General features: G+C 38.4%; 1 protein-coding gene across 1 annotated transcript in view; it reads right to left on the minus strand.

Moving 5' to 3' along the window:
• The window catches only part of Kiaa0825 (KIAA0825 ortholog), a 442,157-nt gene that overhangs the window by 291,133 nt on the left and 137,772 nt on the right, over nucleotides 1-13,252 (minus strand). Inside the window, exon 14 of the mRNA XM_057790199.1 lies at nucleotides 12,083-12,193. Within this exon, the coding sequence (XP_057646182.1) occupies nucleotides 12,083-12,193 (111 nt within the window). The remainder of the gene's footprint in view (nucleotides 1-12,082; nucleotides 12,194-13,252) is intronic.

The following is a 13,252-nucleotide window of genomic DNA, read 5'->3' on the forward strand; positions in this document are numbered from 1 at the left end:
ATGTGCTTGGATTGGTAGGATCAACATAGTAAAATGGCAATTCTACCAAAGGCAATTTATAGATTCAATGCAATCCCCATCAAAATCACAACAAAATTCTTTACAGACCTTGAGAGAACAATAATCAACTTTATATGGAAAAACAAAAAACCCAGGATAGTCAAAACAAAAAACCCAGGATAGTCAAAACAATCCTATACAATAAAGAAACTTGTGGAGGCATTACCATCCCTGACTTCAAACTCTATTACAGAGCTACAGTAATGAAAACATAAAAACAGAGATATTGACCAATGGAGTCAAATTGAAGACCTGGATATTAACCCACAAACCTATGAACACCTGATTTTTTACAAAGAAGCTAAAATTATACATGGAAGAAAGAAAGCATCTTTAACAAATGGTGCTGGCATAACTGGATGTCAACCTGTAGAAGAATGAAAATAGATCCATATCTATCACCATGCACAAAACTCAAGTCCAAATGGATTAAAGACCTCAATATAAATCCGACCACACTGAACCTGATAGAAGAGAAAGTGGGAAGTAGCCTGCAATACATGGGCATAGGATACCACTTTCTATGTATAACCCCAGTAGCACAAACAATAAGAGCAACAATGAATAAATGGTACCTCCTGAAACTGAGAAGCTTCTGTAAAGCAAAGGACACAGTCATTAAGACAAAAAGGCAACCTACTGAACAGGAGAAGATATTCACCAACCCCACATCAGACAAAGGTCTGATCTCCAAAATATATAAAGAATTGAAGAAACTATACATTAAAATTCTAAATAACCCAGTTAAAAAATGGGGTACTAAACTGAACAGAGAATTCTCAACAGAAGAATTTTAAATGGCCAAAAGATACTTAAAAGTATGTTCAACTTCCTTAGTGATCAGGGAAATGCAAATCAAAACAACGTTGAGATACCATCTTACACCTGTCAGGATGGCTAAAATAAAAAACTCCAATGATAGCCTATGCTGGAGCGGGTGTGGAGTAAGGGGAACACTCATCCATTGCTGGTGGGAATGCAAACTTGTGCAACCACTTTGGAAATCAGTGTGGCGGTGAATTGTCTGTAATCTGTCAATCATGTTTTAAATAAATGCTGATTGTCCAGGCAGGAAGTATAGGTAGGAAAACCAGACAGGAAGTAGAAATAATGCAAGGAGAACAGGAGAATTCTGGGAAGGAGAAAGCTGATTCCTCCTACTCCTGCCCAGATCACAGAAGCAGCAGGATGTGATCTGCCCCACTGAAAAAGGTACTGAGCCACATGGCTAACATAGATAAAAAAAAAATGGGTTAATCAAGATGTGAGAGTTGGCCAGTGAGAGGCTAGAGCTAATGGGCCAATCAGCTTATAATTTATGGAGACCTATATGTGATTTTCTTTGGGGCTAAACAGTTGTGGAGTACCGGGCAGGACAGAAACCCCAACAACAAGCAGGCCCCCATTTGTGTTACATGGCAGTTTTTCAGAAAATTGGGAGTCAACCTACCTCGGGATCCAGCAATACCACTCTTGGGACTATACCCAAGAGATGCCCAATCATACCACAAAAGCATTTGTTCAACTATGTTCATAGCAGCATTATTTGTAATAGCAAGAACCTGGAAACAACCTAGACGCCCCTCAATGGAAGAATGGATAAAGAAAGTGTGGCACATCTACCCATTAGAATACTACTCAGCAGTAAAAAACAATGACATCTTGAATTTTGCATGCAAATGGATGGAAATAGAGAACACTATCCTGAGTGAGATATCCCAGACCCAAAAAGATGAATATGGTATGCACTCACTCATAAGTGGATTCTAGCCATAAACAAAGGACATTAGCCTATAGTTTACAAGCCTAGAGAAGCTAAGTACTAAGGTGAACCCAAAGAAAAACATATAGTTATCCTCCTGGAAATTGGAAGCAGACAAGATTGCCAGGCAAAAGTTGGGAGCATGGGGGTGGGTTGGGGTTGGGGGAGAGGGAAAGGGGGAGAGAGAAAGGAGAAGGGGAGGGTTGGGGAGAGCTTGGAGGAGTAGGATGGTTGAGATGGAGCAAGGACAGATATGGGAGCAGGGAAGAAGACAGCTTAATTAAGGGAGCCATTTTGGGGTTGGCAAGAAACTTGGCTCTAGAAGGGTTCCCAGGTGTCCATGGGGATATCCCCAGCAAGGACCCTGGGCAGTGGAGGAGAGGGTTCCTGAACTGTCCTTGTCATGTAGTCACACTGATGACTATCTCGAATATCACCATAGAGCCTTCGTCTGGCAACAGATGGAGATAGAGACAGAGACCCACATAGGAGCACAGGAATGAGCTCCCAAGGTCCAGTTGAAGGGCAGGAGGGAGAATATGAGCAAGGAAGTCAGGACCACGAGGGGTTGGTCCACCCACTGAGATAGTGTGCCTGTGTTCTAATGGGAGCTCGCCAAATCCAGCTGGACTGGGACTGAAAGAGCATGTGATTAAACCAGACTCTCTGAACGTGGCTGACAATTGGGGCAGCTTAAGAAGCCAATGATAATGGCACTGGAATTTGTCTCTACTGCATGTACTGGCTTTTTGGGATCCTATTCTATTTGGATGCACAGCTTCCTAAGCCTGGATGGAGGGGGGAGGGCCTTGGACTTTCCACAGGGCAAGGTACCCTGCCCTCTCTTAGGACTAGAGGGGGAAAGGGGGAGGGTGAGTGAGGGAGTGGAAGGGAAGTGGGAGGAGGGGAGGAAGTGGAAATTTTGATTGGTATTATTTATAAAGTGAAAAAAAAAAAGAGTGGGGTTGAGGAAATAGCCTTTCCCAAGGAAGGGTTCCTTGATTTCATTTAATACTAAGTGGTCAGCACTAAAATTATATACATATAAGAAACACTAAATGGATGGAGCAGGTTGTATTTATGTGTTCTCGGTACACATACCCTCGCACACATGTATGTGCATGCACACGTGCGCGCGCACACACCAATAGCAATGAAGAAAAACAAGCAATGATTTCTATAGGAGATGGGTAGGGTACATGCATGAGAAGTACTGGAGAAAGGAAGGGATGAAGGAAAGAAATTATGCAATTATGTTTTAATTTTTTAAAATTAAAACAATTAATTAATAAAGAAAATCTGATTACACTGATTACATATTAAAAGAAAACAAACAACACACGACTCCCCCAAGGCTTGTTAAGTTCAGCCAGTCCTGCAACAGTTGAGTTGAGAGATGACATGAATCTTTTTGCTTCACTATCTCCTCTCTCTCGCCACTTAGACAATAAACTATTTTCACCTGTATCTTTGTTCAAAGGTCTGTTTTCTAAGAATATTCAAGTTGTGATGAGAACAGAGGTACTTACTGTATATTTCAATCCTTTTTGAAGAATATTGAACAAGTACTCCAAAGACATTTAGTTAATAGACGTGGCTACTTTAAAATTCAGGTCACTCTGACTTCAAAACCCACGTTCTTTCCTTAGCTTCAGGATTCCCCTAATTAAGCTTGGTAGATAAGTTGCATGTTATGGCATAGAAGATGCTTGGCTCCATTCGAGCCTCCTGATTGAGGATACCAAATTTTTAACCCCTAATTGAGGTTGGTCATAGGGCTATGTCCCAAACTCGAGCCATGTTACTTAAAGAATTAGGGAATGATTTCAACCAGGGCGTTTCTGGCATGCATCACTGGGACAAATTTATACCAGAAAGCATAAGGTACATTATTTAGAGAACAAAGTCAGAGCATAACTCAAGACAAGCTGAGGGTCATGATCCTGAAGCAGGGAAGCAGGAGCATGTACGGCCCACTATTATGACATTACTCTTTGTTTTCCATAACTTTCCTGTCAAAATCTTTCCAAGAAAAGAAGCAAAGGAAACTTTTAAAGTCATTTTGTCATCTTTGTTCACAAAGACAATTTTAGTACCCGAGGAAAAAAGTGTTGGAAATTAAAAACTCAAAATATATTCTTTTCCAATTTAACCAAAAGTATAAAAAGTTCAGGTAGTTTGCACTGAAAATAATTGCAAATAGTTGATATCTATAATAAGCATAGCTTAATCTTAACCGTAGTTATAATTATAGATGATTGAGGAAGTAAAAATTGGGTGATGCTCATTTGCATGTATGTATGTATGTATGTATAATTTGCCTTGATATTCAAGCTGGCTTTGTCCACTAACAAAGATTTACAATCTTGAATAAATATCACAGGTGTTTCTCCTCACACTTGTGTATGTGGTGCTGGGAATTACATTGGGGCTTTGCACATGGTAGGCAGAAACTTTGCTAATTATATTCTTATCTAGTGGTTTTAATTCCATGGCATTATATCTAATATTGTATAAAAATTATGGAAATTCTGGCTATATGTGTCTCTTAGACTCCTTTGGTCCATGTAGCCTGAAACAAAAGGTAAAGACAAGAAAAAGTCATTAGCAAGTGCTTTTAAGGTTAATTAATTTTAATTTTGAGAATAATATAGCAGTATAGCCATGAGTTGAGTAGTCTCTCTGAGTTCCTCATAGAGCCATGAGTCAGTAGGGTACTGTCTTACTGGTACCAAGGAGTCACTGTCTCTCTGGAATCAATGACTGTGACAGTACCTGACCACCAGAAGAGACCCAATTACTGAGAGTTCCAGAAAGGTTTTCTTTAAGTGTAGACAGCCAGTGGGAAAGCAGTTCAATGTTCTTTCCACTTTATCACCTTTGTAGTATGACGTGGGATTCCCCTCTGCATGCTGTGAATATCATTGATTAATAAAGGAACTGCTTTAAGCCTATAGCAGTGCTATAGAGAAACAGAGCTAGGAGGGGAAAACTAAACAGAATGCTAGGAGAAAGATGACGGACTCAGGGAGAAGCCAAGTAGCCCCTCTGGAGATAGACACCGGAACTTTGCCCGGTAAGCTACAGCCTTGTGGCGATACACAGATTAATGGAAATGGGTGAAATTAATATGTAAGAGATTAGCCAATAAGAAGCAAGAGCTAATGGGTCAAGCAGTGATTTAATTAATACAGTTTCTGTGTGATTATTTTGGGGCTGGGCAGCCGGGAACCAGCAAGCCGCATCCTCTAACAGCTGTAGATCCTTTTAACATGTTTAGAGAATTGAAAAAGTCTTCCATTTACTGAAGCAGAAATCTCTTTACTATCCAGTTGTTATGATTGATTGCTTGGTGGATATTTAATGTGACAAATAGCTTGGGCACATTTGCTCATTTAATTCTCATAAGCCTCCCATGAGAATATCCTGGAATGTAAGGGAAAAGATGCTTTCAGAAAAAGAAAATAAACAGTATTTTTGAATAAAATGTTTAAGTAGATCAATAAGATTATATAATATTTATGTCTCAACTTCCTATCAAAATATAAAATGAAGCAGGAACTCACATAGGTAAACTCATTTGCCAAGATCACAAAACCAAACAAGTATAGAAGACACATTCATCTAATGTGAAAATCTTTAATTGTCTGTATGATCACAGTATAGTCTCAATTTCTGTGTTTCTTATATAATACTTTTAAATCATAATAGAAAGAAATATAAGCCTTAAGCTACCCATCTGTATGTCCATCTACCCACCCACTCACCCATCCACTCACCCATCCACCCACCCATCCACTCATCCATCCACCCATCCATCCATCCATTCATCCTTCTGAAATTCCTAGTTTAGCTGACAGTTTTAGTTCCTTTTATAACCGCCTGATTCACAGATACTGACTTTGTCTTTGAAAGTCTTTTCAAAGATGCAGGTATTTGTCCTTCCATTCTCTGGAACAGCTATATCCTAGCTCCCAGAGTTCCTCCCCTAGTTGGCTCTGTGCTTGCACTTGGCATCTCAGAGTACATATTCTCGCAGCTGTTTTCCTCAGTGTTGTGTAACAGCTTGCCAGCAATAGCTAGGTGACTCCTAAAATATTTTATATTAAAATTTACTTATGTCATTTCCCCCATCCATTTACCCGAAAGCAATTCTTGTTCTTCTCTTTATATGGTATTTCCTGACGATACTAGAAGTAACCAGCTCATCAAAACCACACTTTCCTTACCTGAGATCTACCATTCATACAAAATGTTAGAAATATTTTATATAGCACTTACACATACATTACTACTCTGAATTAATCTTGTTCATTTATTTATTCTAGACCAAATGGACAGAATAAGAACAGAGGAAAGGCAAACGAAGATATAGCAAGCAAACAAACAAACAAATCCCAAGCTAATTGTTGGGAGTTAATGAAAGGCTTTCCTACAAAAGTCATTTCTGAGCTAGCTATGAAGGTAAGTAGGTGTTCATTCATTACAGATGAAGAGGTGCTAGGGAATGGAAGAATAGCATAGCAAGTAATGGTGGAAAGGGTGATGAGCAGAGTTCATACTGTGATGGTTGTCAGAGTCTGGAAATGTAGGAAGACAGCCATATGCATGTGACTTTTCTAGACTATGTTCTGTGTGTGTACACATGTACACAAATATGCTACTCTTTGAAAGTCTTTACATCATAGGTATAAATTAAGTTTGAGTTAGAAAAATTGGCTTGGGTTTGAAAAAATCTGGCTATAAAAATCAATACATAAATTATAGAAAACTGGCACGTGTGAGTCATTCAATGGAAGAGTGTTTGCCTACCATGGGCCAGGCTCAGTACCATCAAGAAAAGGCAAGGCTAGGCCATCACTATAGTGATGTAGAGATTACAGTGGTTTGGAAGAAGATGAAAGTGACCGTATGGACGGTAAAGGTTTAAAATTATGGAGACTTAGCAATAGGGTGGGAATGTAGGCAGCAAAGAGGCTCTAGATGTCCGTCTGGGGATCTGCCTACACAACCGAGTGAACTTACCTTTAGCTAAGACAAGGCAGAGAGAAGAGGATCAACTTGGAAAGAACAGTGTCTGTAACCTCAAGTATAATCCTCAAGAAAATATTTATGTACATTGGCATCTATGAGTCTATAGGCTTTAGAGAGACTACTATTGATTTTAATAAAATGAAATACAGAAGAAGTGTAGGAGAACACAGAGAACATTGCATTGTGTTTTAAAAGTTACACGATAGAACACTAAAGATATTCAGTATTTCAGGGCAGGACTGGGCACATAATACGAAAAGACACAAAAGCAGTGACAGGAAAGGAAAAAGGAAACTGGTGGGTTGTTCCATGAAGGAAGAAGCAACGGCACTGTGTGGCTGCCAAGTAGTCCTCTTTAACTTGAGTTACTCAACTCTTGTGTTGAGAAGAACTTTTGTTCCAAGTTTCCTTAACTGCCTTGTCTCTAACTTATAACACACAGCACAGTGGGTACAGGGAGAAAGTCTGCAAGATACATTTATCAAAGAAATAACCTGGGTAAGTAATTACACAGTATCATACAGTGAGGCCAAATATAACTTATATTTAAGGTAGAAGATGGTCGGAACATGGTCAAAAGAATGAGCCATGGTGAACAATGCCTTGGGGAACTGTGAGAGAGGCTCCAGGAAAACGGCAGAGGACCTTGTACCTCAGGTGTGTTTTCTTCTCTGCATTGTTCTTGGACGTTTCCGTGCCTCCTGTCATGTAACTTGAACATGTATATTCGGTTTATATGACATGTTTATTCTTGTTGGATGTCAGACTATCGCTACAGAATCCATCTGGTCAGTGTACCCCAAGTCTGCATATTGCATTCTGCGTTGGTTTCCTGTTTTCCCGGACACAATCTATAGTATGTGCCAGGTAACTATGTTTAAATTGGTCTGTCCTGAGAAAGTTCTTAGAAAGGTCAGCTCTGTGAATATTTAGTATGTGATTTTTTGGTGTTTATTTACATGTTTTTCTGATCATGGTTTTCTGAGCTCAAACAACCTTCTTTGTAGCATTGCTTTCTTCTCTACGTTCATTTATAAAGTGCACTGGGATTGGAGTGAGGCTGACTGCAACATTAGACTCTCGTTCACCCCATCCTTCTAGGCCCTCAGAGCCTAGGCCCAGCAGACAAGATCTGCTGAGGTCCATTGAAAAGTCACCAGAAGATGATATAGAAACATGAACAGTATTATCTTAAGTAAAAGCACAATAAAAGTCAAGCTCTCCAGCTGAGGAGAGACTAGACATTTGTCAGAGTATCATGTCCTCATAGAAAAAAATAAGTAGGAAGCGAATGCACAGCTTCCTTAAATTAACTATGCTGAGCAGGTTCAGAACAGACTTGTGACCTACTCAACAAAAGAAGACGTGAAAATTACCTGGAAATATTCAAATAGTTTAATGAAGATCAAAGTTTAGGAAACATTAAAAAAAAGCATAAGAAGGAAACATACTATAAATTACTATAATGACTAAACTTGGTTGTCATCTTGACCACATCTGGAACCAACTAGAACCCAAGCATCTGGGTACACCTGTGAGGAATTATTCTCCATTGGATCATTTAAGATGGGAATACCCAGCCTAAGTCTGGACCACATCTTCTCATGACAGTTTGCATCAAAGGGCACAGAAAAAGGAAACTTTCACTTTTTGCCTCTTTGCCCTCACTCTCACTGGCAAGTTCATCTATCCTGCTGATGAGCTATTTCTTCACTGGCCTTAAAACCTACTTCTAGAGTCCAAAACAGACTGAAGATCAGGTGAGATACCCAGCCTCTTTGACCAAACACATTCTTGGTCTTTCTGTCAGGAGACAGCCATTGTTAGACTAGCTGGACCACTGCCTAGAAGAGCCATTATAAATCCCTTTTTAGTATGTATAGGTTCCTTCTGTCAGGTCTGTTCCACTCAAGAACCTTGACTAATTCAATTACCAAGAGAATATTCTTTCTTGAACATTCATATGAAATCACTGTATATTGCCATGCTATTCACTTGATAGTGAAATATTCACCAGTTCCTTTAGTTTAATCTACTATGAAACCAATAACTGTTTCTAAATCATCTATACTATTGGCCTGTACCTTGAATGTAGTTTATTTTACTTAATGCTTTGGAAATACATTCATTTTCCTAAAGGTAGGTCTTTAAAACTGTATTACAAGAGCCTGGAAGAACATGGAAAAATTTTTGCTTTACTTATTACGCACCTCATAGTAACCTTATAGACACTATAGGCAAGTTTATTTTCTATGTAACTTTCAGTATTTTGGCTCTGTTTTGGTTTAATTGCATGTCTTTCTTGTTCCTTTTCTTCCTTCTCATTTACATTTAATTAAGTATCTTTAATATTTCTGAAAGCTGATTCAAATCTTTCCTGAAATAATATATAAGTACAAAATAAATCAATGTTATAGTCACTAGGATGCTAGACCGTAAAGTAGCTCAGCATGTAAGGGCACTTGCCACTGAGCCTGACGACCAAAGTTTTCAATCCCCAGGATCCATTCATGGAGGAAGGAGAGAATTGACTCTTGCAAGTTGTGTGACTTCCATAAGAAATGTTGCAACATGTACCCTCCCCTGCACAATAAATTTAAATAAATATATAAAATTCTAATTCCTATGAAGTTTCAAAAAACAGCTATTTTGGTCATCTCATTTCTCAGTTTTTCCTTTCTCATAACAATAAACCTAACATGTTTTAGTTTGTTATTGTCTAACTCATGCATTTCCTACACTACTTTTATTGGTAAGGTGATGAACAGAGTTTTCATGAATAATTTTAGGTAAAGAAGAAATAGCGATACCTGGCTTAAAAATGGAATGTGAGTTGAAAGGGAGGGTTTTTTGAGCCACATATTGCTGGTCTAGGACCGCCATTACTATGTCTACCAATGCAAATCAATAATGATTTATTTTAGAATGGCTTTTCTTATTGCCCAGATTATATCATTGTTCTAAGCATGCTGGGCTGTAAGTCACAGGCTCCAAGCCTGTCTCTGCACATTATATGGCCCTAACAGTAGGCAGTTGCCAGAATGTCAGGCATGGAGTGGGATTTATGGAAAAGGTGTTCATATCATACTTTGCATGGAAACTCAGACAAGGGAGATAAAGAACCTAAGGAGGAACCACGTGAATCAAAGTCTAATACTGAGAATGAACAACAAGTGCAGGTTAAAAATGGCCAACTCTTCAGCATGTGTGAGAAGACTGGGTTAACTGGAGCAGAGAGAACTGGGGTGATAGAAAATGAGGGACAATAAAGTGTGGCAAAACAAGCTTCTTCAGGATTCTGGGGAGGAGAGGGACATGATGAAAACTATTCTACACATGCTAAATAATAGCAAAGTAAACAACATTCATTCTAATGATTTGGGTAGGAAGATTGGCTTTGAGAGGATTTTTGAGACACTGTTTACTGGTCATAAAAAGACCAGATAAGACTAAGCACCATGAACAGGCCAATAAAGAGTTAAGAAGGTTCTGTCTTTGAAGGATTTATGCATGACACCTGTGTATGGAGAGCTAGGCAAGAGGGGAGAAAACACAAGTCACAATCACAGTAGAGAACTCAAGAAATGTGGGAAGCTGAACGTAAAATGTTGGGGGAAGGCCAGCACTCAGCCAGAAATGTAGAGATGCAAAAACCTCAACAGAGGTTGTAAATTAAACCATGTGAACAAAGAGCAATGAGAGGAAATGGGCTTGCTTTTGGCTCATTTTAACCATTTCATATTAATAAAGTTTGACTGTACTCATTGTAAGAAATTTGGAAGACACAAATAAAAATTAAAACCTCTTGTGAACTCACTACCAGAGATAAACCTATAAAGCCTCCAGAGACGACACTCTTTTGGGATCTGGTGTAGTTTTGTTTTATTTGCATTTCTCTGTAATGTTCTGTGTATGGCAGACTATACAGGCTAGGGGTTCTCCACTGTATCTCACCTCTTAGTAACTGCTCCTACACAGCAAGGTTTCTCTTACCAGGGAGTTGAGGGGCACCTGTAGATTACCTCAGATCTCCCGTAGACATAAACAATACTTTAATAGCTATTTTACTTGTAAAACTTAGTTAGCATCATCACTTCATCTCTTGCAGTGGATTTCTAGAAGTGCACTTCCAAGGATGTTTTTAAGTTTTCAACACAGGCTACTAACATGGTCCTAGGAAGCTGGTACCAGACACCATTTGTGCTGGGAACGAACAGCCACTCAAGACTGAATCTTTCTGTTAGGGTAGTAGATTGTTTACTGACAGAAGCAAAAAGAAAGACACTTCTTGTTTCATTTATCCCTAGATATAGAAAAAAAGAGACACTAAATACAAAAATGAACTATTTTGTGATAAGTTCCCAGGCTCTCACTGGGCTAAATTAAGCAGGATGGAAAGAAGAATTAGTTTTACCCAAGGTGAATGGGTGGTTCCAGAGAGAAAAGCCGAGGTGCTCATGGTAGAGAGTGCACATGCTTCTGTGACTTTGCACAGATGAACTCAGAGAGGTGGCAACAACATGCAGAGGGCCTGGACAGCACCCAGAGCCTAACCAGCCGGTAATCGCTAATAATGTATTTCCAACATGACTCAATACTTCATTCAGATCATCAATATCTCCTTTAGCTATTCATGGTATTTTATTCTCAGATACAAAGGAAAGGCATTTTTCCAATGATATATTCTGCAAAGAATCAAACTGCCATGCTACATAATGCCACAAAATGTCATCAGGTTTTTTTGGAAGTGTATTCTACATTGTGAATGCTTTTTCTGATTTTTAAGTGTTGTTAATTAAATAATAAAAATGAAAAATCTTGTTCATAATTATAAAAGTTACTCTTCTCAACTTCTACCTAAGATGTTGAGTTAAGTTAAATTGATTGTCTAGTTTTCCTGTCTATATCAGATAATTAGTTGTAGAACTGTCAAATCCCCAATCATAGATCAAGAATGAATTTTTAAATGGCTAGGTAATTAGCTTAAATAGATGAATTTCTCAAAATCCATTTTTCCATTGCATAACTAAAGTTAGGGGAGAAATGATTATGAGTACACTCTATTTGATTCTTGGGCTTAAAAAATTGTGGAATAATCTTTTCCACTTCCTTGCTTACTGTTAAGTTCCTTTTGTAATACTCCTCGATACCCATGCAGCAAGATTCCTGTTGCATCTGTAAAAGAGTCCCAGACTAATAGCCCGTGTGGCATCTAGAAGCTCCCACCTGAGTAAAGAAGCGCAGGACTGCGGGATGCACGAGACCCAGTGCAATGGCTGAACAAACAATGACTCTAAGGAACTTGAAGCTGAATCGTCCACACCATGCTGAAAAGTTCTAGGGAAAAGAAATTAATTATTTCACAATATGCAGGAAACATTAACCATGCATAGATAGCACTGAATAATTTTGGAATTTTACCTGGTTTTCACAAGCCAATTTCAAAAAAAAAAAAAAAAAAGGTTATCGTTTTATTGAGGACCATGCAGCCACCAAAATGACAACAACCTAACCCCCCAAAACAAAGAAAAGAAATGGAAAAGGTAAACCCAAGCATCAAAAAGTAGGACTAATGAGCATTTGTAGAGTAATCCTTACATAGGGAAGGTATAGTTATATCATTATTATCTAATTTCAGAAATTCACACTAGAAAATTTGTCAAATGCAAATCACACAGAAAGTACAATAAATACAATCCATATCTCTCAGAACTAGTATTCTTATATTTCATAGGATTTTTATCAACCTGCATTCAAGGTGCTAATATTTGTAAAATTTGCTTAATTGGGAGTGTAGGGTTATAGAAGAGGGTAGAAGGGAAGAGGCAAGGAAGGGAAGGGAAGGAAGAAAATGTATAGCTAAATAAAATCTATAAAAAGTGAATATTTAAAATAAAATTTAAAAAGGAACATTTAACATGAGGTACATTTTAAGCATCAAAGTTATATATACATATATGTATCAAATAATAAAAACTTATAATTAACTTTATATGGTTTGAATGGCCCAGAGAGACCTTGTAAGAGGAACTTTTTCTTTCTTAAGCTTCACTAAATTTTAGATCAGAGAAAGAAACATCCCCCAATTAGCTGTCAAAGTCAGGCTAATACCCAGTCAATGCAGTCCACAGAGGGATCTACAAAGGCCAACAGAGGCTAGCTCAGCATCAAGGTGTCCTCTTCTAAGGCTCTCTCTTTTATATCAGCAATGAGGAAATCCTGAAGAATTTATAGAAGGGCAGTGATGGTAGCAGTTTAATATCTGATAAAGCAGAGTTCAGTAACAGTAAGGGAAGTGGATTGGAGGGGGTTACGGATAATGGCTATGACACTGTACTGGATCAGCAAGAAGAGCCTACAGAGCTAAGAAAATGAGAAATCCTAAATTGATAGAAG

The sequence above is a fragment of the Chionomys nivalis genome, chromosome 15 (assembly GCF_950005125.1).
Source record: "Chionomys nivalis chromosome 15, mChiNiv1.1, whole genome shotgun sequence".
Classification (NCBI taxonomy): Eukaryota; Metazoa; Chordata; class Mammalia; order Rodentia; family Cricetidae; genus Chionomys; species Chionomys nivalis.